This window comes from Zingiber officinale, chromosome 6A (genome assembly GCF_018446385.1).
Source record: "Zingiber officinale cultivar Zhangliang chromosome 6A, Zo_v1.1, whole genome shotgun sequence".
NCBI classification, from domain to species: Eukaryota; Viridiplantae; Streptophyta; class Magnoliopsida; order Zingiberales; family Zingiberaceae; genus Zingiber; species Zingiber officinale.
The window spans coordinates 20,131,597-20,158,746 of NC_055997.1; the positions used below are offsets into that span (position 1 = coordinate 20,131,597).

At 37.9% G+C, this 27,150-nt stretch overlaps 2 protein-coding genes across 2 annotated transcripts; both read left to right on the plus strand.

Annotated features, from left to right (window-relative positions):
* Window positions 1-23,151: 23,151 nt before the first annotated feature.
* Window positions 23,152-25,897, plus strand: LOC121996058 (histone-lysine N-methyltransferase EHMT2-like). The gene is made up of 3 exons (XM_042549871.1): window positions 23,152-23,857; window positions 25,517-25,680; window positions 25,757-25,897. The coding sequence occupies exons 1-2, from the start codon at window positions 23,235-23,237 to the stop codon at window positions 25,599-25,601; spliced, it is 708 nt and encodes a 235-aa protein (XP_042405805.1). The 5' UTR covers window positions 23,152-23,234; the 3' UTR covers window positions 25,602-25,680; window positions 25,757-25,897.
* Window positions 25,898-26,069: 172 nt separating this feature from the next.
* Window positions 26,070-26,984, plus strand: LOC121996059 (RING-H2 finger protein ATL79-like). Its single transcript, XM_042549872.1, has one exon. It carries the CDS (start codon window positions 26,321-26,323, stop codon window positions 26,819-26,821), a length of 501 nt encoding a protein of 166 aa, XP_042405806.1. The 5' UTR covers window positions 26,070-26,320; the 3' UTR covers window positions 26,822-26,984.
* Window positions 26,985-27,150: the final 166 nt, after the last annotated feature.

A 27,150-nucleotide genomic window follows, 5' to 3' on the forward strand; every position in this document is an offset into this window, starting at 1 on the left:
TCGAGAAACTCCATTCATTATGGAAGAATTTCAAAAATTACCTAAAACACAAGCAAAAGGAAATGTCACTTGAAGACCTAATTATGAGGCTACGAATAGAGGAAGATAATTGAAAGATGTCCAACTCCAGAGGAACGAAGTGGGCAATCGACGAGATGTCCAACCTAGCTAAGCCAAAAAGCTGAAGTAATCCAAAAAGAATGCTCAAGCCAAGAAATTTAAGGGCACGTGCTACAACTACGGAAAACCAGGACACATGTCCAAAGATTGCAGAGGCCCGAAGAAACCAACCAAAAGTCAGAAGGATGTTGCGAACCAGGTGGTAACTTCTGACGACATGAAATTGGATCTCACTATGGTCGTGTTTGAAGCTAACACGGTAACGGACAACTCGAAGCAGCTTGTTTACCACACAAGCAATATATAGACGTGTGCAGTTTACGAGATATATCAAACTGCCTATTATCCGAGAATATTTTAATTGCGATATGGGCTCACCATAGTTTTTTCCTAAGTGTTGATTTAGATCCATAGATGTTCTTACTGTACAGAGATCGCACACATTGAACCTTTTCAACACTGTCTCTATATAATGGGATTGTGTTAAAACTATCCCATCGGATATCCTGAGAATTTTAATTCCCAATATAACATCTGCTAGACCCATATCTTTTATTTCAAAATTCTTGGTCCCAATATAAGCATGTCGTCTACATATAGACAAATGATTACATGACCTTCAGGTGTGTGTTTGACATAATGCATTTATTACATTCATTTATTTTGAATTCGTTTGACAGCATTGTTTTGTCAAATTTTTCATGTCATTGTTTAGGCGCTTGTTTAAGTTTGTACAATGACTTAACAAGTCAACACACATTTTCCTCTTTTCATAGAACTACGAACCCCTCGGGTTGCTCCATATAGATTTCTTCTTCTAACTCACCATTTAAGAATGTAGTCTTAACATCTGTTTGGTATATTTCAAGGTTAAACAGTGTTGCGATGGCTATCAGCACTCGTATGGACATAATCCTTGTCATCGGTGAATAGGTATCGAAGTAATTAATACCTTCCTTTTGCTTGTATCCTTTGGCTACAAGTCTGACTTTATACTTGTCAATCGATCCATCAGTTTTATATTTGCGTTTTTGTATCCACTTTTGACCTAATGGTTTAGTACCAAAAGGAAGGTCCGCTAATTCCTAAGTATGATTATTCATGATGGACTCGATTTCATTATTGACAGCTTCTTTCCACAATGAGGCTTCGGAACTAGAGAGAGCTTCGCTTAATGTTCTTGGGTCCATTTCCGACATAAAAGTCATGAAGTCCGGCCCGAACGATTTCTCAACTCTAGCCCGTTTGCTCCGACGTGGCTCTTCGCTTTGATTGTCAATAGGCCTTTTATGACAACTAAGTTTAGAAACATCATTTTCATTAGAACTTCCGTTGTTATCACTTTGAATGTTTCCCTTCTTATTCGGGAATATGTTTTCAAAGAATATCGCATTACAAGATTCTATGATTGTTCCCACATAAATATCAGGAATGTCTAACTTGTGAACTATGAAATGATATGCACTACTGTTATGGGCATATCCGACAAATATCGCATTGAACGTTTTAGATCCGATTTTTACTTGCTTTGGCTTGGGTACTTCGACCTTTGCTAAATACCCCCACACTTTCAGGTATTTGTACGATGGCTCGTGACCTTTCCATAGTTCATATGGTATTTTATCTTTTTTCTTGTGCGGGATTTTGTTGAGAATGTGGTTTGTTGATAATATAGCTGTTGGATCGTAGAGTTCGCTAGGGGGGGATGAATAGCGATCTTTAAGAATTCGAAAATCAATTCGAATATGCAGTGGAAATAAGGAAAGTAAGGGCAACACTAACATAACTAATTTTATTTGGTTTGGAGCCTTCGTCGACTCCTACTTCAAGACCCGCACTCGTCGAGTGCTTTCGTTAGGCAATCACTAATAACTAGTAAAAATGATTACAAAAATGAGTACAGAAATTATTAAAAAAATACCGACAACAGAAACAAAAGATTAAATCGTAGGTTGTTGGAGAAACTTCATGGCATCGCAGGAGCAGTGCGCAACAGAGCAGTTGTTGCAAAAGTTGTTGTCTTTTACTCTAGGTGGTGGCCTCCTTATATAGGAAGCTCCAGGCACCAGGATCCCTTCCGGGCACCTGGATTGTGATGTAGGCCCACCCAACCAGTGCGCTCCATGTCTGCGTCGAGATAAAATTTTGCATTTCGGGCGCTCGGATCCCTTCCGGGCGCCCGGACCACCATTTTCCAGCAAATTCTTTTTCTGTAAGAAAATTTTAGTCCGAGGTAAATACAAATTATACTACCATACAAAATAAAGTGTTAGCACAATTATAGTCAAATAAAGTAGTAATTAGATTCCATCTCATCGAGACCAGAATCTAGTCAAGATCTCAACTTAGTTTCTAAAATGGATCTAAGTTGGATCGAAGCCTAATGTTCCCTCGAACGGGGAACGTATCCTCATCAAGTCACTCCCCTCTAGTGACTTACCTTTACTCACCGTTTGTTAGACATCCGGTCAGCCCGTCGACTAGTCTGGACTTCATGCCAGCTATTCGGTCGGCCCGTCGACCTAGCTGAACTTCCCTGCAACATTGAGTTAGCACAATAGATAAAATGGTAAGGCAAAATAGTGTTAACAGAATCCAAGATTCGCTGGTCCAATCGACAAACCAGTCAGTCACATATAACGTAGGGTTATCTCCCCCTAGGGTTGCATAGCTTCACTCACCAGGACTTCCACCACCTAGCTTTACTCATTAGGGTCTAGCTTCACTCACTAGGACTTCCACCACTTAGCTTCACTCACTAGGGCATGACTTCACTCACCAGGATTTCCACCTTACCTAACCTCCAGTTACGACTGGTCACTCAGTAGACTTCTCACCTGCCTATCCTTTGGTTAGGACTTACCTTTGACAGTCATCTAGTCCTGACTAGACTTCTTTCTTCCAAACATTAGGTCATGTTTGGATCAACCCTTGGTCAAACTGACCAGACTTAGGTATATTATCAAACATCGAAACCCTAGAGGTTGATTGCAATAACAATTTCCCCCTTTTTGATATTTTACAATTTTCTTAAGTTAGGCTTGGGTCTTTAAGGGTTAATTCTTAAAGTTTGAGAGTTTCAAAAAGTTTGAGAGATTAGAAATGTTTTAACTTTTCTAACTTAAGATAACTCTCTTCCTTTAACTTTTCTAACTTAAGATCACTCTCCCCCTTTGACACACATCAAAAGGGTATAAACTTAAGGTTACTCCCGATTAGGTTTTTGAACCAACAATGATATTCGAAAGACATAATTAAGTGTTTCAAAAGAGGTGATGCAGACTAATTTTTCTAAGTTGGTTGTCAGGGTAACTTTTGAAAATTTAAACAATTCTTGATAGTTAATTTTCAAAACACTTAATAAAAGAATATTTCTAAACAGATTTTCAAAGTAGTTTTCAAAATTAATAACTTTTCAAAAATTATTTCCAAAGATTTAAATTTTTCTAGAAAAAACTTTTTTTTAAAAAACAACTTGTATAGAAAAGTAAAAAAAAAAAATTAAGAAGAAGAAAATTTTCAAAGAAAAACATTTTCAATGAAAGTTTTGAAGCAAGCCAAACTTTTAAGGAGTTTATTATTAAGAGGATTTTTTTAAAGTAAAGATTTGTAGAAACTTCCTTTTTTTAAAAAAAAATATATTTTCAAAGTGACTTTGCCAAAATAATTTTGACAGAGCCGTCTAAGTTACAAAAATGATTTAAAACACTTTTCTAATGAATATAAAAGCTTTCTACATTATATCAAGTTTTGAAGCAAAATATCAAGTTTTGAAGCAAGTCGAAGTGTTGTCCGTCACCGTGTTGGCTTCAAACACGACCGCAGTGAGATCTAATTCCATGTCGTCAGAAGTTACTGTTAGGATCGGTTGAGCTAGAGGGGGGGTGAATGGCTCACTTCTTTTGCTGACCAACTTTGTTTTGCACAGCGGAAGTCTGAAGGCAATGCTAACACCGGTATTACTTGGTATCCACCTCCTCAAGGAGGTGACTAGTCCAAGGATCCACATCACTCACACTCTTTCACTATCAAAAACCCTCCTTATCGGATTCACACCGAAGGTAGAGAAACCTTAACAGAAATACAACTCTCCCTTCTCTTCAAAGTAAATATTACAAACACTACAAAGAAGAAGAAGAGAAGGATTACAAGCTTTAACCGGCTTCCTCTTTGCAGGTGAAACTTCAGTATGTAGTGGAGAGGAGCTTGAACCCTTTTCTTTGAATCTTGATCGCTTGAGAACTTTCAAAAGACTTGGAGAGCAATAGAACAGCATGTTTTTCGTTATCCTCTGTTTTCCAGTTTCTTCCCGTATTTTAAACGTTGAGAAAACTAGCCGTTTCTCACGCCGCCGTCGTCGTGGATCGATTGAGGTTATATCCCAATCGATTCACAAGTATCCGTTGGAAGCCATCGCGTCAAGATCAACAGTGCAGATTGTTTTATTTGACTTGGATCGATTGGGGCAGCGTTTAAATCGATTCAGCCATTTGCTCATGAAATCGCAGCTTCGTGAATCGATCGGCCAATCGATTCAATACCTTGAATCGATCGGCCGATCGATTCAATCCCTTGAATTGATCGGCTGATCGATTCAGAACGATTCTGTGCTTCGCACAGAATGTTCATGGATCGATCGGCTGATCGATTCAGAACGATTCTGTGCTTCGCACAGAATGTTCATGGATCGATCGGCCGATCGATTCAATCCCTTGAATTGATCGACTGATCGATTCAGAACGATTCTGTGCTTCGCACAGAATGTTCTCGGATCGATCGGCTGATCGATTCATTACCTTGAATCTATCGGCTGATCGATCCAGACGCATTCTGTGCTGCGCAGAACCTTACCAATTGATCAGCCAATCGATTGCCTTACCTTCAATCGATCGGCTGATCGATTCAGAGGCAATCTGCCGCACAGCTATGTCTGAATCGATTTACCAGTCGATCTCTCACAGTGAGGCTATCACATACATAATCTTGTAACTTGCAGGAGCTTCTCTTGCCAAGAATCCGGTCCCCGACCTTCTTGGACTTCTCTTGCCTTGCATCTGGTCATCTGACCCGCAAGAACTCTTTTTGCCAAGAATCCAGTCCTCGACCTTCTTGGACTTCCCTTGCATCTGGTCTTCTGACCTGCAAGAAACTCCTTCTGCAAACTCACAATGCATGTTAGTTCCACCGTATTAACCTAAACTTAAATAATTGTCAACACATTGAAACTTCCAGGGCATGATTGCACCAACAATCTCCCCCTTTTTGATGTTTGACAATCTATTTAAGTTTAGGTTAGTTTCCAATACAATGATAAATAATGATTGTAGCTTGCTGAAATAATAATTGCATAATTGCAGTAAGCTTGATTTTAATTTACTGAGATAAGTATAAGCAATAAGTATGAACTTCAACATAGATCTCCCCCTTTGTCAAAAATCAAAAGCAAATAACTCCCCCTCAATAAGTGCACAAAGCAAATACGATAAATCCGAGGAATGCTCCCCCTAAAACACACATATATCAATCAAAACATAACAACACTGAAATGTAGAATCAAAAGGAGATCTTAGCATAAAAGTATATCATACATTCAAAATGAAGGAGAGTTCACAGAAAGGACTCCAGAATAACCATCCATACAAAAAAACATATCACATAGGAACATAAAACTCGATAAGCTCGTCTCCAGAAGGAGTGGGATCAGGATCAGCAGCTGGAGCGGACGTAGTAGCCGGAGCAAGAGCCGCCGTAGAGTCAGGATCAGGGGCATCCTCAGCAGGGGGAACAGGGGCGGTGGATGGACTAGACTGAGACGGGTGAACTGTCACCCACGAGCCCACTAAGTCCACTAGTGTATCCAGAGTCCGCTGCATCGAGGTCTGCTGCTGGACCACGGTATCCATAGTCGCCTGCATCAAAGTCTGTTGCTGGACCACGGTATCCAACGTGGTACGCAGGCTGGCTACCTCCAAGGTCAGCTCCTCAAGGCGAGTGGAAACCGTCTCCTCAAGAGTCGGAGAAGCTGGCCCGTGGAACTCCTCCTCAGCTTCATCCTCCGCAGGAGACAAGGCCTGTGCATCCCCCCTGTAGCGAGCCCGGGGTCCCTCCCCAAAAGCACGGCCATCGATCCATCGAACTCCAGCTGGACCACCAATCAGACCCGACTTCTTGAAAGATCGTGAAGAAATCCGAGAGTAAGCCACTGTCATATGCTCCAGCCGTCCCTGGGAGACATCTATCTTCTGGGACGCCAGCCAATCTGTGATAAGATGCCCAAAAGGCATATGTATCGTCTGCTGCACGGCCTGGGTAAAATGAATGATGCAATGAAAGATGTTCAGAGCGATGTTGATGTCAAGGGAATGATGAATGGTATAGAGAGCAAACATATGAGGCGGTCGTAGAGCGGCTAGGGCACGAGAGGCAATGGGGAAAAGACAGTTGATGATCACTTTAAACAAAGCGGCATTTTCAGCGGATAACTCAAGAGAAGAAAACTTCGTGATATGAGCATCTGGCCCATCCGGACGAGGACGACCAAAGAAGAACTGATGCATGGATGCAATGCTAATATGCTCAAAAGGTGGAGGCAGCTCATCGGGAAGATTTGGATAAAAGACAAAATCATTGTCTGAAGGTAGACATTCGAGATAAGATTGAAGAATCTCATAAGAGAAGTCCAGGCTCCGTTTTGCAACACGAGTGCGATAATTTACACCATCTGAAGTGTGTAAATTATTATAGAATTCGGAGACAAGACCTATATTGACGTCCCTCTCACAGGTCAACAAGGAGTCAAATTTATAATGCTTGAACCTATTATAGGTATCAAAACAAGATTCCTATAGTATTGCAAGTTAACTGATCTAGGGGGTATAAGTTTGAAAGCATTTTTGGTGAAAGCTTGTTGCATTGCAGCATTTGGAAACCTAGGATCAGTGGGAGGTTTAGGACATGAGGAGGGTACAGACGATCCTTCGCCCGATTCACGAACCTTTTGTTTCTTTCTGTGGGATCGAAAACAAATGCAAGAGATGCACACGGTTTGACAGTCAACGGGAAGTATAAGCAAAGATTCAAGGGCAATGCAAGTAATGCAATGCATGAGGGATAATGCAATGCACAAAGACACACAAGAAACATATAGATTAGGTCAAAAATAGGAGCAAAAAGAACAACAAGAGGAGAGCAAAAACCTTACCTAGGGTTAGGGTTTTGAGTCCGCATTTTGTGTGAGGACGCGAAGACGAGGAAAGGAGCTGCCCAGTGCGTCGAGAGAGAACTGGAAGAGAAGTGGAATAGCTCCCCTTCGCCGGAAAAGCACACCGGAGTGACGATCGAGACAGACGAAAACGTCGCCTGGGAAGTCGCCTAGGGCAAGACCGCATCGAGAGAGAGAAAAAGGAAGAAATAGAATGAGGGGATCGATTCGGATCTAAGGGTTTAAGACGGGTTTTAAAGTCTCGATCGATCGACCGATCGATTGAGAGTAAGTGAATCGATCGGTCGATCGATTCACAATGCTTCTGTGAAAATCGAACAAACGGCTGAATCGATCCATAGATCGATTCAGACGCCTTCTGTGGAAAACCGAAAGGGCGTCTCAATCGATCCATTGATCAATTGAGGTGCTCTGAATCGATCCATTGATCGATCTAGATGCCATGTGGAAAACCGAAGAGCGTCTCAATCGATCCATTGATCGATCGAGGTGCTCTGAATCGATCCATTGATCGATTCAGATGCCTTCTGTGGCCAAGTGCGAGCATCCCAATCGATTGACCAATCGATTGGGAAGCCTGATATTTCTGCACGTCTGAAAAACTTTCAGAACCAAGATTTGGAAAAGCACAACTAATTGTACACTACTCCAAAATTCATGAAATTTTGCATAGACACTATATGTATGTCCCAAATTATAAAAAAAATAAAGTTTAATAAAAATGAACTCGCCTTAGTGAAAACTTTCACAAAACCACAAATTATTGAAAACTTCAAAGGAAGTTTGTATCTACCTATTTCATAATAATCCCCATCCAATAACACACTTCAACCAATGTTTCAGAAGTGAGTTGTTATATGGTAAATTGAAAATTTCCAATCATAATCGTAGGGCAACGGGCACATGAGTTGTACACTTGCTTTCCCTATGATTGGACAAATGAATGTTTCATGTGAAACTCATTTTTCTTGGCCAACTTAATGCATCATAACAAGCATTATGACCAAGATAAATGTTCCTAACCTCTCATCCCCATCTAAATCACACAAAGAAGATAACCCTATGTGTTTGTGAGAGGCAAAAATTAAGGTGAACCTAAAAGCTTTACCTATAAAGTGACCATGGAGGATTTGATTTAATCAATACAACACATTCCCAATTCTCTTCTAAGAAAGCTAAATTCAACTTCGGGAAGAGGTTTGGTGAAGATATCGGCTAAGTTTGATTTTGATCCAACATAATTTAACATGATATCACCTCGAGTTACATGATCACGGATAAAATGATGTTTAACCTCTATGTGTTTCGTTCTTGAATGATGAACGGGATTTTTGGTTAAGTTGATTGTACTCACATTATCACAAAGTATTTGAACATTGTTATAGGTAAGTTTATAGTCTTCTAGAGTATGAGTCATCCACAATAATTGTGATACACACTCTCCCATGGCAATATATTCCGCTTCGGTTGTGGAGAGAGCTACACAATGTTGTTTTCTACTTGACCAACTTACTAAAGAGGACCCTAGAAATTGACAGCTACCACTAGTGCTTTTGCGATCCAACTTGCATCCAGTATAATCGGAATCGGTATAGCCCACTAGATCAAAAGTTTCGGTTCTAGGATACCAAAGACCAACATTTTGAGTCCCCTTGAGATAACGAAGAATTCGCTTAACGGCACTCAAATGTGACTCCTTGGCACAAGATTGATACCTAGCACATATACCTACGGTAAAAAGTATATCCGGTCTACTAGCCTTGAGATAGAGAAGACTTCCTATAGCACTACGATATACTTTGGAGTCAACTTCTTTCCCCTCAATGTCTTTATCCAACTTAGTATTTGTGGCCATGGGGGTAGATATTTCCTTTGCATTTTCCATTCTAAATTTCTTAAATAGCTCTTTGACATATTTAGATTGATGAATGTAAATGCCTTCTTTTGTTTGCTTAATTTGTAATCCTAGGAAAAATGTCAACTCACCAACCAAACTCATTTCGAATTCACTCTCCATGTGATTAATGAATTCATTTAAAAAGTCTTTATTTGTGGAACCACAAATAATGTCATCTACATATACTTGGGCCACAAACCAATCATTACCATTATTTTTCAAGAATAAAGTAGGATCAATTTTTCCTCTATGAAACCCTTTTGATACTAGAAATGTTGATAATCGTTCATACCAAGCCCGAGGAGCTTGTTTTAGTCCATATAAGGCCTTTTTAAGTTTATATACATGGGTTGGACACTCCAAAATTTCAAATCCCGGTGGTTGCTCAACATATACTTCTTTTTTTATTACACCATTTAAAAATGCTGATTTTACATCTATTTGGTACAATTTGAAGCCCTTGTGGGTGGCAAAGGCCAACATCATTCTAATTGACTCCAATCTTGCTACGGGTGCATAAGTTTCATCATAGTCCAACCCTTCTACTTGATTGAAACCCCTAGCAACCAATCTAGCTTTGTTTCTCACCACTATCCCTTTATCATCAAGTTTGTTCCTAAAAACCCATTTTGTATCAATAATTGATTTGTTGTTAGCCTAGGAACTAAATCTCAAACTTGACTTCTCTCAAATTGAGATAATTCATCTTGCATTGCTAAAATCCAATCCGGATCAAACAAGGCATCATCAATGGTTTTTGGTTCTATTTGAGATATTAAGGCAACTTGACTTCCTTCATTTCTAAAGTAAGATCGAGTTCTCACTCCTTGAGTAATGTCTCCTACTACTTGATCTAAGGGATGATTTACATGAGTCCTAGTAGGTCTTGAGTCTTGATTTGTTATAATTTCGGGTTCAAGTGGCAAAGGTTCATTTTTCTCACCATCACTTTCTTGATTTTCTTCTCCTTGATGATTTACCTCATTTAGTGTTAGTTTCTCTAACTCAAATTGTAATTCTTCATTGTTTGTTCTTATAGAGTTTAAAGAGGGATTTTCTTCAAACACAACATTTAGTGATTCTTTCACTAGTTTTGATCTTTTGTTGTAAATTCGGTATGCCTTGCTATGACTTGAGTAACCTACAAGAATCCCCTCATCCGCCTTAGCGGAAAACTTTCCCAAGTGATCCTTGGTGTTTAGAATATAGACCTTACACCCAAATACTCTAAGATGCTTAATTGTAGGTTGTTTACCAAACCACAATTCATGAGGTGTTTTTCCTAGAAACCTATGTATTAAAGTTCGATTTTGGACATAACAAGCCGTATTAATTGCTTCGGCCCATAAGAAACTATGTAGTGAATATTCATTTAACATGCTCCTAGCGGCCTCTTGTAACACCCTATTTTTTCCTCTCAACAACTCCATTTTGTTGAGGTGCTTTAGGGGTTGAAAACTCATGTTTGTAGCCTTTTTCCATACAAAAACTCGTGAATCTATCATTTTCAAACTCACCTCCATGATCACTTCTTATTTTGTTTATCTTATGAGCCTTTTCATTTTCTACTCTATTACAAAACGCAATCAAGGTATCTAGAGTTTGATCCTTATGTTTCAAGAAAAACACTCATGTATATCTAGTGTAATCATCCACAATCACAAAGCAATATCTACTACCATTTAAAGAAATATATTTACTACTATCAAATAAATCCATGTGAATGAGCTCTAAAGCATTTGAAGTACTTACAACATTTTTACCTTTATGAGTAGCTTTGGTTTGCTTACCCATTTGACATGCATCACATATTTTGTCTTTTTGAAACTTCAACTTTGGCAATCCGTTCACCAACTCCTTCTTTGAAAGATTTTTGATATTCTTCATGTTGGTGTGAGCGAGTCTCCGGTGCCAAAGCCACGTCTCCTCTTCTTTGGACATGAGACGCTTAGCAAACACATTAGTAGCACCAAATAGTTCAACTTGATAAATATTTTCTTTTCTATGGCCTATAAGAACATTGTTGTTTAGTTCACTATGTTTGACTAAGCATTGAGATGAGTTGAACTCAACTCTATACCCCGAGTCACATAGTTGACTAACACTCAAAAGATTAAAAGCCATGCCTTTTACTAGTAACACATTTTTTATTACAAATTTCTCAAAAATTCTAATATCTCCAATTCCAATAACTTTTAGCTCACCACTATTACCAAAAGAAACGGTACCTTTACTTTTGTGTCTAAATGATGAAAATTTTGATGAGTCTCCCGTCATATGCTTAGAGCATCCACTATCTACGAACCATGTTGTTGGATGCTCCCCCTTTTCGCATGCCTGTTTAAACACGATGAACCAAATGTTTTGGTACCCACACTTTGGGTCCGGTAGCATCAATAACAAATTGCTTGGGTACCCAAGCTTGAACAACCTTAACCCTTGAAGCATGGTTTCTACTAATTAGGGACATGAATTTAACTTCCTTATCTTGAGATTTAAAACCTAGTCCCGCTTTGTTGTACACGCCTCTTTGAGCTCCTAGAATCATGTCTAAATATTTTGAGCTTGAGGTAAATTTTACTAGAGCACATCTAAGATCATCAACTTGTGATTTCAATGATACATTTTCTTTTTCAAGATCATCAACATCATTTCTGTCATTTTCATGAAGCATGCATCTTTCACATGGCACAATTTCATTTTTGAGTGATTTCAATTCATTTTGCAATCTTTTAACCTTCCCTTTTGATTTAGCTAGTGCATTGGTTAAGCATGCAATGGTGGCATACATCTTATCAAGCTTGGGAGAAATTACCTCATCATCACTAGATGATGACTCACTTGAAGACTCCACATCTTCTTCATGACTATCTTCATCTTCACTGTCTTCTACATGACTTAAGGCTATGAGAGCCATGTGCTTTGAGCTCTTCCTTTCATCTTCTTCCGATGAGCTTGATGATGAGTCATCCTATGTGGCTTTCAACGCCTTCTTCTTTTTCTTGATCTTTTCCTCTTGCTTCTTCAATTTTGGACACTCCATTTTGTAGTGCCCCTTTTTCTTACATTCATAGCAAATTACATCAGTCTTATTCTTAGAATCCACAAGAGATTTACCTTTTCTTTTCTCATCATTGAAGATTTTCTTAACATCCTTCTTGTCAAACTTCCTTGAATGTCTCATCATTCTTCGAACAAAGTTTGCCATTTCACTTGATGATAGCTCTTCATCACTATCACTATCACTATCACTATCACTATCACTATCTTGTTCGGATTCTGAAGATGACTCCTTCTTCTCCTTTTTCTTTTCCTTGTGCTTCTTTTTTCTCTTTTCACCTGCAACCAAGGTTATACCTTTCTCCTTATGTCTTGTGTTAGCTTGCTCATGCAATTCAAGTTCATAAAATAATTCATCCAATTTTACTATTGACAAATCCCTTGAAATCTTATAAGCATCCACCGTGGATGACCATAAAGAATTTCTTGGGAAAGATTTTAAAGCATACCTTATGAGATCTCGGTTCTTCACACTCTCTCCAACTGAATGAAGACCATTTAGGAGTTCCTTGAATCTCCCATGTAGTGAGCTTACCGTTTCTCCATCCTTTATGGTGAAGTTTTGAAGTTGATTTATCAACAAATCCCTCTTTGCAATTCTTGAATCCTTGGTGCCTTCATTAGTTCAATAAGCTTATCCCACAAATCCTTGGCACTCTTAAAGGGTCCAACTTTGTTGAGTTGTTCCGAGCTTAATCCACATTGAAGAGTCACAATCGCCTTTGCATTTGCTTGAGCCTTCATTTTTTGTTCAACAGTCCACCTTGATGACTCAAGCATTTTTCCATTTTCAGTTGGCGCCATGAATCCCTCCATGATTGAGAACCACATATCAATTTCGGTCATGAGATAGTGTTCCATGCGGCTCTTCCAATAAGAAAAATTGCTGCCTTCATAGAATGGTGGTCGTCCCTCCTTCATTGACATCTTGTAGCTCTTTAACTTGTGCTTTCTTGATGATGAATCTTCAAAAGCAAACCAATGCTCTAATACCACTTGTTAGGATCGGTTGAGCTAGGGGGGGTGAATGGCTCACTTCTTTTGCTGACCAACTTTGTTTTGCACAGCGGAAGTCTGAAGGCAATGCTAACACCGGTATTTACTTGGTATCTACCTCCTCAAGGAGGTGACTAGTCCAAGGATCCACACCACTCACACTCTTTCACTATCAAAAACCCTCATTCTTGGATTCACACCAAAGGTGGAGAAACCTTAACAGAAATACAACTCTCCCTTCTCTTCAAAGTAAATATTACAAACACTACAAAGAAGAAGAAGAGAAGGATTACAAGCTTTAACCGGCTTCCTCTTTGCAGGTGAAACTTCAGTACGTAGTGGAGAGGAGCTTGAACCCTTTTCTTTGAATCTTGATCGCTTGAGAACTTTCAAAAGACTTGGAGAGCAATGGAACAGTATGTTTTTCGTTATCCTTTGTTTTCCAGTTTCTTCCCGTGTTTTAAACGTTGAGAAAACTAGCCGTTTCTCACGCCGCCATCGCCGTGGATCGATTGAGGTTATATCCCAATCGATTCACAAGTATCCGTTGGAAGCCATCGCGTCAAGATCAACGGTGCAGATTGTTTTATTTGACTTGGATCGATTGGGGCAGCGTTTGAATCGATTCAGTCATTTGCTCATGAAATCGCAGTTTCGTGAATCGATCGGCCGATCGATTCAATACCTTGAATCGATCGGCTGATCGATTCAGAATGATTCTGTGCTTCGCACATAATGTTCATGGATCGATCGGCCGATCGATTCAATCCCTTGAATCGATCGGCTGATCGATTCAGAACGATTCTGTGCTTCGCACAGAATGTTCATGGATCGATCGGCCGATCGATTCAATCCCTTGAATCGATCGGCTGATCGATCCAGACGCATTCTGTGCTGCGCAGAACCTTACCAATCGATCAGCCAATCGATTGCCTTACCTTCAATCGATCGGCTGATCGATTCAGAGGCAATCTGCCGCACAGCTATGTCTGAATCGATTTACCAGTCGATCTCTCACAGTGAGGCTATCACACACATAATCTTGTGACTTGCAGGAGCTTCTCTTGCCAAGAATCCGGTCCCCGACCTTCTTGGACTTCTCTTGCCTTGCATCTGGTCTTCTGACCCGCAAGAACTCTTTTTGCCAAGAATCTAGTCCTCGACCTTCTTGGACTTCCCTTGCATCTGGTCTTCTGACCTGCAAGAAACTCCTTCTGCAAACTCACAATGCATGTTAGTTCCACCGTATTAACCTAAACTTAAATAATTGTCAACACATTGAAACTTCTAGGGCATGATTGCACCGACAGTTACGACCTAGTTCACAACATCCTTCTGACTTTTGGTTGGTTTCTTCGGGCGTCTGCAATCTTTGGACATGTATCCTGGCTTTCCGCAATTGTAACATGTGCCCTTAAATTTTTTTCCTTGAGCATTTTTTTTGGATTGCTTCGACTTTTTGGCTTTTGGCTCAGCTAGGTTGGACATTTCGTCGGTTGTCCACTTCGTTCCTCTGGAGTCAGACATCTTTCGATTATCTTCCTCTATTCGTAGTCTCAAGATTAGGTCTTCAAGTGTCATTTCCTTTTGCTTGTGCTTTAGGTAATTTTTGAAATCCTTCCATGACGAAGGGAGTTTCTCGATTACCGCGGCTACTTTGAATGACTCGTTCAACTTCATACCTTCGACATCTAGATCATGCAGTATCAGTTGCATGTCTTGGACTTGAGACACCACGCTCTTGGAATTCAACATCTTGAAATCCAGAAACCGTCTGACAATGAATTTCTTCAATACAACATTTTCAATTTTGTATTTCTTTTCAAGTAATTCCTACAGAGATTTTGTCATTTCCATTGAACAATACACATTATACAACGTGTTGTCCAATGCGTTGAGAATGTAGTTGTGACATAGGAAATCTTTGTATGTCCATGTATCGCATGCAACCTTATTATCGGACTTGCCTTCTAGAGCAACCGGTGGATCTTCATGCAAAAATCGTACAAGGTTTAGTGTTGTCAGGTAGAACAACATCTTTTGCTGCCATCGTTTGAAGTCAGTTCTGTTGAACTTCTCTGGCTTTTCTCCGTGTGGAATAGTGGTCGAACCGTCGTTGATCCCAACCATCAATTTGCACGATATCATTTTACGATTGTTCTTTGACTCCAATAGCTCGAATTTGTAGTCGTTGTACGATTGTTAGCACTGCCGGGGATTGCCACCGAGAGGATGCAAACTGATATCGTCGAGGCTATTAATGTTCAACACTAACTCCGTAAAACGATATTGCTCCGCTACAGGTGCTTGCAGATAGCAGCAATTCATTTCCCAAGATACACCAAAATAGCAACACTTCAAATTTCGAAGTAAACCCAATTTATTTATTTGAATTCAAGAAGGTGAAAGTATATGAACCAAATGAAAATGCAAAAGATTCAAAAGATAATAATAAGATTATTCCTGAATCGACCATGCAAATTAAATCTATGAATTGGACAAATTTTTTATTCATAGAAAATGAAATGAAAGATCTTGCTGATAAGACAATCATAATCAGGAATCAAATAGAAGAAATCGCAAAAGAAAAGAAAAGAAAAAGTTCCAGCCTATGATGATAAAAGACCAGAATTAACCCATGGGAAGAGAGCACCTTGTGCTTTTTGTATTAACTCCATTAACTCAGCAATACATATAAAGAAGCAATATCTCTTGGTAATTTCGGATATGGGGCTATTCCTCATCTTCTTCCTTAATGCTATTTTGGATCTAACTTTAAACAATTAATTTCTCATTCATCCGTAATCAATTTTGAACAAATTAATAGTCTATATTTATCTACGTGTTGGATATTGGGTCTTAAAATGACCAATACGATTTTGCAAGGAAAAATCGAGGTGTCATCAATCGATGAAAGTCAGAATTAACTTCTAAATCGAAATATACGTTTCGCGTAGATGAATCTAGACTCTTAATTTGCTCAAAACCGATTATATGTGAATAACAAAATTAATTATTTAAAGTTAAATCCAAAATAGTATTAAGGAAGAAGATGGGGAATAGTTTCACATCTGAAATTTCCAAGAAAGATTGTTTCCTTATATGTATTGTTGTGTTAATAGAGTTAACACAAAAGGCACAAGGTGCTCTCTTCCAATGGGCGAGCAAGTGCTCACACCTACGAGCACCCAATGGGCGCTTTGTTAGCGCACTCCTACGAGAAGGTTCGTCAGCACCTATAGCGGATCAATATTGTTTTACGGAGATAGTGTTGAACACTAGCCTTTGTAGCAGAGTAATATTATCTTACGGAGATAGTGTTGAACACTAACCTCAATGATATCAATTTCTATCCTCCTGCAATCCCTGGGACCTCGCTTTTAAGACACATTGAATAATAATGAATATACTAGATGACAATCAAATGTTACTTACAATCAAATGCTTTTAAGACACATTATTTAATATTTTTTTATCTATTTTTTAAAAAAGTCTTCACTTATTTTTAAAATTTAAATAAATTATGAAAATTAATAATTTTTTAATTAAATTATAATGGTTGAATAATTCCTTACCATTAAATTTGTTGACCGGGTGAAGTTCTGTACAATAGTGTTGTATCTAGGGTCGTCTCAACCATTCTTGATGCCCTAGGCGAAAAAAATCAAGTTTTAAAATTTTGACCCGTGCCAAGATTTCGATCCTGTATCGGAACGATACAGTTTTGGTACTGTATCGTACCGTGCCGATATAGTTTCGATATTTTTTAAATATAAAATATATTAATTAAAAACTCAAATATTTAATATAAATATTTTAAAAATAAACCAGATAAAAAATAATCTTTTAAAAAGAAAAAGATATGAAAATAAATAAATAAAAATTTTATTATAATTTTTAAATTAAAATAAATAAAATATAAAATTAATTAGATAATTTTATTAGGATTTAATAAAGTCTCTTTAATTATCTCTATCATAACTAGGAGTTGATTAAAATAATTAACTTAAGTTTAATTTTAAAAAATCTGAAATTTGACACCACTCGCAAGCCCACACTACTTCAGTGCTGTCGCGGGGTTGTCTGACCAGCCATGGCCGCAGGGATTGAGTGACTCCTTCGGCGCGACCACGTTGGTCGTGCGACCCCTCTGTAGTGACCGCAGGGTCGTATGATGCCTCCGCGGTGGCAACGGAAGGGTTATGCGACCCCTCCGCTACTGTTGCAGGGTCGAGTGCCCCCTCCGCTGTGACCATGAGGTCGCGCAACACGTCGCACCTGTCGTGGGTGTGGTACCGAGGTCGTGTCGGTCACCAAGCGGAACGAGACGTTTCACCCGTTTTGACCGTTTCGCCATGACACTTTAAACCATGAAAAAAAATTAATATTTTTTTAAATAAATATTATTAGAAATATTTAATTTTTTTAGTTATAGCAAAATGTGAAATTTACCACCCTAACAGCCCAACACGACTGACCCTACAAGCATATGTAAGGAGATAAATCGGGAAGTTGCAGTTGGTCACTACGGGGAGAGCATTTTTCTTGGTTTTGCCGAGATTCAACATCTTGCCCATTGTAACAATCTTACTATTTTTATTAAAAATCTCCCTCCTTTATTAACTAACTTTGGTGAAGTCTAAAATGCATTTACGTTAATGTCCTTTTTTCTATTTACACTAAAAAATAATTTCAAGGTTTATTAGTAATTTCACAAGTGAAACAATCAGTGATCTAGAGTTTGAGACTCAGCTACAGCGTATTATTATGAATTTTTCTCATCATTAATTTTCTTTAGTTGTTTTATATAAAAAAATATAGTCCTCTTTAGTCCCATATCTTAGAAATGACAACACTATGATCAAAGAAGCTTCTATAAATATTTTAGGCCGACGATGTTAAAAAATATACTTTTCTTAGTTTTTTTTACTAAGAAAAGTATAATATTAAATTAAAGTAATTTTTTGCATAGGAAAGCCCGTTACAGTAGTTTGTTGCCGGAATTCTCTAGCGTCACTATTGCATGTTGCATGGGTGAATCTTACCCAAATAATTAATTCATGGTAGGGTAATTTCATATATTGCTAATGATTATTTATAGGAAGTAGTAGCTAACTAGGCCAATAATTTTATCTTATGTCAAACCTAAAAAATAAAAAATATTTTATATTAACTAATTTAGAAACAAGTAATAAATTATTGTAATATTATTAATATACATTTTAATTACAACTTTTTTAAAAAATATCAATTATTTTTAACTCCAAGAAGGAAAGTCTGGACATAGCAGTAAAATTATTGTGTGACCTAGAGGAAATAATTTTGAGTACTAGATATAGTTACTACTTATAATATACTCTTCCCCGAAATCCATTATTGATGGGAGCTTAACTAAACTGTAATTTTTTTTTATCAATTTTAACTTTGATAAATTATTAATAAAATGTATTTAGTAAAAAATATTTAGCTAGAAAATATTTGAATTATTAAAAAATGAAAGAAAAAAAAATTAAGAAAGAAATAATACTACAATATTAAATAGGTTTTTAACTTTTGAAAAGTTTTTTTATAAAAAAATATTAATTAAGTATAATCAATAAATATTTTTAATTTATTAACGAAATTTAATTTTGATTAATAAATTTAATTTTTAACATTAAAAAATTTAAAATTACTAATTAAATTTGAATAAAAAAAATAAAAATAAATTACCAACCAAATCTAATTTTAATAGTAAACAAAAAATTAAATTATCAATTAAATTTAACACGAGTAAAAAAATAAAAACAATCCAGATTTAATCTATAAAAAAATTAAAAATTTTGACCAAATATAGTTTAGCTAGTAAAAAATTAAAATTACTGATGAAAATAAATCTCGACTAAAATTTATTTTAATTATAATTTTAAATATTTAATATCTAAACTCATATGTTTTTAAATTAATATTTATATTTGATATATATATATATATAAAATTTGTGGGTCCCAATATAATAGGGGCCTTGGGCATAGGCCTATGCCTTGAGCCAGCCCTGGCTGTATCTAGACCCGACCCCGGGCCGGGTCTAGCTTGGACCCGGCCCGGCAAGTTGCCGGGCCGGTTCCAGTTCATTGGTTGTAAAACCGGCGGTTCAGCCGCAATTTTTTTTTAAAAAAAAAACGGCTTGAACCGCCGGTTAACCGGCGGTTCATAGCCGTTGGAACCGCCGGCTAACCGGCGGTTCGTACCCGTTGGGAGGGTTTTTTGAGTATTTTTTTCAACGGTTAAGATCATTTGACCGTTTTTTGATCAATGACTATTATTTAGTGTCCGCTACTATCAAAACTCTATAAATAGAAAGTTCATTTCATCATTTTTCACACACATCTTCTCTACTCTTAATCTCATTTTCGTATTCTCTAATCTCTACACGCTTTCGTTTTTAATTTTCAATTACAATGGAAGGAGGCCATAGAGGTGCATCATCTCGAGCTCGGAAGGGAAAGCAAATAATGAATCCGCGGGAGGAGGACCCCAACATTCAATCCACCGATGATGAGATCGAGCATCTTCCGAATCTGACACCCGAAACATAAGGAAGTATCGATGCAATTACTTCTAAGGTTCGGGAACTTCCTCCTCTAAAGTCTTCTATTTTTACTAAACATTTTGAGAAGGTCACTCTTCCGTCGGGAGAAATGCGTGCAAAATGTAAGCACTGCAATGCTTCCTACAAATTCCAAGCTGGCGGCGGCTATGAGTCGTTGAAATGACATGTAGAAACGAAGCACCCGACGGAATATGGACTCGACCGTTCTCAAACACAATTATCAAAATTTTCTTCAACTAGCGGTAGTACCGATTCCGGTTTATTTTTATATTTGGATAATAAATTAAGAGAATCATTAGCTAAATTTATTTCCGTAGAACATCTTTCTTTTAGTTTTGGATCTAAATGCACATTTGAAGATTTTTGTAAAGAATCTTTTAATCCATGTGCTAAACGTGTTCCTAGTTCTACACTTACTCGTACAATTAAAAAATTAGTAAAATAAGGAAAAAAAGAATTTAATTGATGAATTTAGTAAATTAGATAATAAAGTTTCTTTATGTTCCAATATTTGGAGTGATCATTGGCAAACACATTCGTATATGGGTGTGACTTGCCATTGGATCAATAACTCTTGGAACCTCCAAAAAAGATTATTAGCTTATAGAGTTTTGATGAATCGCATAATGCTCATAATATCGCACAATTATTATGTTTAATTTTAGAAGAATATGGTTTAACTCATAAAATATTTTCAATATCATTAGATAATGCTAGTTTTAATACCGCTTGTATAGATGATCTAAAATTTGTTTGTCAACATATTATTGAAGGTTTATTTTTTCATATTCGTTGTGTATGCCATGTTTTAAATTTATGTGTTCAAGATGGTTTAAAAATTTAAGAAAGTTATATTAAACCAATTAGAATTGTAATTTCTTATTTATGGTCTCATCCATCTATAATGAAACAATGAGGTAGGTTTTGTAAAATTAATAGAATGAGATCTAAAAAATTTCCACATGATGTACCAATACGTTGGAATTCAACATACCAATTATTACAATATTCATTTCAATATAAAGAATTATTATGTTCATTTTTTGCACAAAACACTAATACTAATATATATTTATTTTCACAACAATGGAATATTTGTAGTAGTATTTGTGAAATTTTAAAAGTATTTAATGATGCAACCGAACAACTTTCCAATGTTTATTATCCCACTGCTCAATTAGTTTTAGAAAATTTTTCTAATATAGTATTAGTTTTAAATGAACATATTAATAATGAATTTTTATCTCCTTGCATCTTAGCTATGAAAACTAAATGGGAAAAATATTTTTATTTAATTCCTGAAATTTATTTAATTGTATTTGCTTTAGATCCTAGATTTAAATTAGAAGTTTTACCAGAAATGTTAACTTTATATTATGACGCTTTAATTCTAATTAAAGATTCTTCTTCCCTCCAGTTAATATTATATATAATGTTAGAATTTATTTATATGATATTTATAATCAGTATTATGCAAAATATGGAACACAAATTAATATTTCTGAAATTCAACAAACTACTACTAGTAATTTAAAACTTACAAAAGCACAACTCTTATTAAAAGAACGGACAAAACGTCCACGAGGATCCTCAAGTTCCACACAGGAACTTGAGAATCATTTTACTACTTCTTTTAATTTTAATGAAGCAGATAGCGAAAACTTCGATATCTTAAAGTGGTGGTCACAGAAGGCTCAAAGCTTTCCCGTTCTCTCCGTGATCGCAAAAGAAATTTTAGCTTGTCCAGTGTCAACTGTTGTTGTGGAGCAGACGTTCAGTGCCGGCGGCAACATATTAGATGAACGACAATCAACTTTGTCTCTCGACTCATTGGAAGCCCAAACATTACTGGACGATTGGACCAGAGCGGAGAAAAGAATCCAAGGAATGCAACTTTCAGATGACGGAGTTAAAGATTTTGATACTGAAGGAACAAATACGACAGGAACAGGAAATGGAAGTGAATGAAAATATAAAAGGATAAAAATATAAAAGAACTATGTGGGCTTTGATTCCCCTAAAGGGATACGTAGACAACTTAAATAAGTGCAAGCCCTTTTTTCAATAAATTTTAATTTTTAATTTTTAATGTTTAATTTTTAATTTTTAATTTTTTTAACATATTAATCTTGAACCGTGGCGAACCGTGACGAACCGTGAACCGAACCGTGAACCGGCGGTTCTGAACCGTGAACCGTAACCGTCTTGGGCGGTTAAGGTTAAGGGTCGACCTGCTTGGAACCGTTGAACCGGCGGTTCCGAACCGTCGAACCTTCAATTCCGAACCGTTGAACCTTTAGTTCCGAACCGTGGTCAGATCTAGCTGTATCCACTATTAACATCGTAGAACCTACTCCTGACCATGCTATTGTTGTAGTTCGACGCCTGCTGGATCGTCTGCAACACCTGCGATGTGAGGCCGCTCGAAGGGATGCACCCGCTCCTTGCAGCATCAGTCAACGCCAACTCCCCAGGAACACCGTAGACAACTGAAAACTAGAGGTCCACTTGCTCCATGCTCCAGCAACGTGATATCGCCTAGAGCCGCTCCTAGGGTCCTAATGTAAATTAGAATAATGGTTCTAAAAATATCAAATTTTAATTTTGAGCGGTATATATGTCCATTGATTTAGTCTGAAATTTACTGATGAACATAAATAATTTCGAATCAAAATTAATATACCTTCAAAAACTTTTTTAATATATCTGTTCTCAGATCAAATTAATAAATTTTTAAATTTATAAAATTTGTCACACGCTCGTTAAAGACTTAGAATAATAATACTTATTAACAAAACTGTCGACAAATTTCTATGGCTCCTTGAGTTCAAAAAATACCAATTTTTTAAATATTCAAATACTATAGGCCATCTTTTAATTTTAGATCAAATTAATTAATGAATATAAAAAATTTCGAATGATTTCAAGTTAAAATCTGTATTCTTCATAATGCATCTATACTCACAGATAATGTAAATTGGGAATAATAAATTGTAAATGGTTCAAGTAAATTTTGGATGTGAAATGAAAGGAGGTGTATAAAACAATGCTATACGTATTTTTTTTTAAATTATGAAAATTCAGTACGCGAAGGGAAATGAATAATGCTGAAATTTTAGTTCAGTAAAAATAAGCTATAAGTATCTGACTAATTGACATTATGAGAAATGATAGCAGTTGTGCACTTATGGGTTAAAAGTATCTATTGGTTGTCATACGTCATATGGGTGTGACTTAACGGGTCGGATGCAAGAGATAGACCATTCTCAGATCCTTCAAGGAAACCCGAGGGACCCAATTCCATCTCTCTTGCTACCTTTCCAATCGATAGTCTTCCGACAACTAGAATGAGCGGCCGCCGCCGTCGCCCGGGGGGAATTGATCCGGCTGAGGCCGAGGTCGAGCAGTTACTCCGCGCTGCGGAGGACGATCTCCTTCTGAAACTCAGCGTTGGAACTCACTCCTCTCGCTCATCGCCTTTGGATCCAAACCTCGCTCGCCGCTTCGAGGACCTGAAGTCGCCCCCTCCGCCTCCATCCTCGGCGGTACAGCCTCGTCCTTTGGATCCTCTCATAACCGTGACGAAGGGAGGAGCTTCGTCGGCATCGGACGATCGGCAGTGGGGGGAGGTCCTGGGGGATGACCTCGCGATGAGATTCGCGGCGCTTAAGGGCTCCTCCAGCTCAGGTGCCGGGAGATCGGATCCGGGTATCAAGAATTCAGGTCTGGAGATGCCGCAAAGGAAACTTCCCTTCGAAGAGGAGGAGGAGGAGGAGGAGGAGGAAGAGGAAGAGGAAGAGGAGGGTGGAGTTTCGAAGAAAGAGGTAGACAAATTGCTGCAGTGGGCGATGGACTCGGCTCGGCTCGATCCTTCAAAGAGCGATGATGAGGATGACAGCAGTGACGATGAGGAGGATTTGGACTTGAAGAGGAAGATCGGTAAAGACGAGAAGGTGAAGCCCAAGAAGAGGTTTTTCTTCTAGCTCTGATTTCCATTACACACATATGTATGTTCTTGTCATTACTAATTGTTGGCCTGATATATAAATGCAAATAAAGCATTTATCACACTAGATGTGTCTTTATATTCTGGTGATTGTCATAGAGCTGATTGTTCTCTTTACAATTTTGTTAATCTCAGTAGAAAAAAATGAGAGAATATTCAGTATGGTAATTCAATTCACATCGACAAAGATGTATGCACACACAAATTGAACGGTTACAACATAAGACAATGAAACAATCCAGTAAAAGCAGTTTGTTATATTCAAGCTCAAACAAATATATAGAATGATCTAACATTTAATCAGTACACCAAGAAATAGGAAGAGAATACATTGGACTTTCTTCTTCTTGCTTATTACTAGGGTACCAATGATGATGGGAGTTTTAGGGAAGCTTGAACTGGTGCCTCTACCCTTTTCTTGACTATGCAGTGGAACACCCTTAACCCCTTCTCCAATGTTCATGTAACCTGTCACTGCTACTTCCTCGCGTGGAAAGGCAAAGATCCACCTTCCTCAATCATCACTATGAGCTCCCTATTGTACCAATCCTCTATAATGTGACCTTAAGGGACCATTGTCCCTGACCTTGGCAGGTGATGACATTGAAACGATGGGCTTGATGGCCTCATCCATCCACTATCATGGAATGACAATTCCATGACTAAGGCCATAGGGTGAAAGCTAGGAGGGAGGTCATTTCATGTAATGTGAACCATGGTGGTGTCATCAGCTTTCCTATTGCTGCAAGGGGTGGCCAATATTTGGTTTTAGGTCATTCTCTACCCATAGTTCTTTGAGCACTATTGACCCATTAGAAACTTAAAGATTGGTTATACTAGATCCAAATATTTTTAAAAGTGAACATAAAATAAAGTGTAATAATTTAATAACAAGATAAGAAAGTAAAGCTTCAAAACTTTAACAATAGTGAATATTATGTTTCACTTGCTGATACTGCTAGAAAAGTAAACAGTCAAATCTTACCTTATCAGAAAAGTAAAATTTTGTTCACAATTACTAATCAAATCAATAAAATAAGGTTATCAATTAACAATATCAAAAGTTATTACTTATTAATAATAATTTTGTTCACAGATACTTGATATGATTTTATAATGTACATGCATTGTTATTAATAATAATTTAATTTAGTCAATTATTAACTTAATAATACAGTACTAAAGTTATTAGTATTATTAATATAATTTAAATTATGATAAACAATTAAAGTTGTATCCTAAATGATTTTAGTGAATTATCTAATTGTCAATAATCCAACTGTGGATTCATAAGATTTAGGAAAAAAATTATAAACATTGTTAATTGTACTTTTGAAGCTATAATCATAACTTTATGTTACAAATATTTACATTTATCTTCTTTCTTTCTTTGTTACTTGAACATCAAAATGTTGAACTTATCTTCTTCTATAGTAAGAAAAAAAAACATTAAATTTAGCATATGTACAAGGACCACGACCCATTGCCTCAGCCCCAAGTTCTCATCTTGCTTAATTAAGTTGGCAGATGTGTGCATGAAGACAATGTTTCTAACTGTAGCAGTACAGACAAACATATCACCTTGTGGCGATTCTCTTGTCCTTTGTGTTTATTTCTCTGCAGAAGATTGATTGATGATGCCGTACATTTTGGGCAACCAATGCATATACTTTGGCTTGGATGCCTTGGCACCATTTCTTTCCTGTGAAGAGGAGAGGAAGAGCCTAACAAGTAACCTGATCAAGCCTCATTTAGTTGCCACTAGTCTTGTCCTTGTATCAATTCTGGTATGGTTCTGCAATAATTCAATGTTATTGATGGGTAATAGCAGTGGATAAAAGCTATTTTTCTTTGAATTGGAAGATGGCCCGTCGCTTGAGATTTGGAGGATGAAGTTCTCAATTCTTGAAAAAAATAATATTAGCAAAGTGTTTGCTGATATACGTCTTCCAATTAGACATTTACAAGTTTCACTTTACGGAATTATATTGCTGCTGGTGGAAGAGGGATACTTCCTCAGTCATCATCAATATGCTCTATCACCTTTTTGACCACTCCACCAATTTGATCTTCTCTACCTGTTGTTTTGTTTTGGTTACCATGTTCTGAAATATCTTTGATTAAACTATGATTTGAATTATGTAAACATTTATCTCCGTGCCTTATCATCAGGCTATTTTCTTTTTTAGCATGATAGTTCCACTGCCAGGTAGCAGTAGGACCATTTTCTTTTTCAGCAGGACCATTTTCTTAGTAAAAGTTAGTTACTGTGAACACATTGAGAGTTCATCTGTTTCATGTGTCTCTAGCATTGCTTTGGTTATTTAAGTCGCATCATGCAACTGACTCTTCTGTAAAATCAAAGCCAGAAACTTTCTTTGTTATCCCCCTCTATTGACGACCAGCTAAATCTCCAAGAAGGCGACCATGGCGGAGCCTCACGCAGGCACTGGCGGAGTGGTCCACCGCCCTCCGGCGCCGGAGCCGGCAGAGAGCACCAGCAACGCCACAGCCAACAAGTGGGGTCCCTACTCCGGCGCCGGCGACTTCGGCACCAACATGGCCATCGTTCTCGCTTCCCTGTTCTGTACCTCCCTCCTCGCCTTCTCCCTCGGCGCCGCCGTCCGCCTCCTCCTCCGCCGCTTCGGCAGCGAACGCCAGCCTCCGGGGAAGCCGGAGATGATGGAGGCTGCAGCGCCGGCTTTACTGTTCTCGGCGGGGGACACGAGACTGGCCGGGGCGGCGGTCGAGTGCGCCATCTGTCTGGCGGACTTCGTGGACGGCGACGCCGTGCGGGTGTTGCCGGCGTGCGGACACGGGTTCCACGCCCAGTGCGTCGAGCGGTGGGTGGTGGCCAGGAGAACGTGCCCGACTTGCCGCCGGGCATGCGGTGACGAGGAGCTGATGCGAGTGCAAGAAACGGCGTAATCAATAGTCGGCGTTCGTTTTCTGTCACTTGCAGAAAGATAATTAAGGATCGTTTGGGTTCAAGTTCGTCACTTCAATTACTTGTTTTTCTTACCGTTACCTTCGTGTTCCTTCCGTTTGATTTTCCTAGAAAGAGTTATCGAATTTCTGGTTATGCTCAAAAGTGGATCATAATTTTAGTCTTTTGATCACCTGATCCATCTATTCTACCCTTTGTTCTTCTCCGATTCTTAAACTGCCCCACCTTCGTCCTCAAGTTGATCTAGACAGTAAACCTGCTATGCAGTTCTACCATTACGCTTTAGCGGGTGATTTCACCTTAAAAAATT

Bases quoted from the DNA above. Each gene is read 5' to 3' on its own strand.
- LOC121996058 (XM_042549871.1), top strand. From the start codon at position 23,235: ATGAGCGGCCGCCGCCGTCGCCCGGGGGGAATTGATCCGGCTGAGGCC. The intron at 23,858-25,516 runs GTTTTTCTTCTA...ATTTCTCTGCAG, and splicing joins AAGGTGAAGCCCAAGAAGAG to AAGATTGATTGATGATGCCG.
- LOC121996059 (XM_042549872.1), top strand. From the start codon at position 26,321: ATGGCGGAGCCTCACGCAGGCACTGGCGGAGTGGTCCACCGCCCTCCG.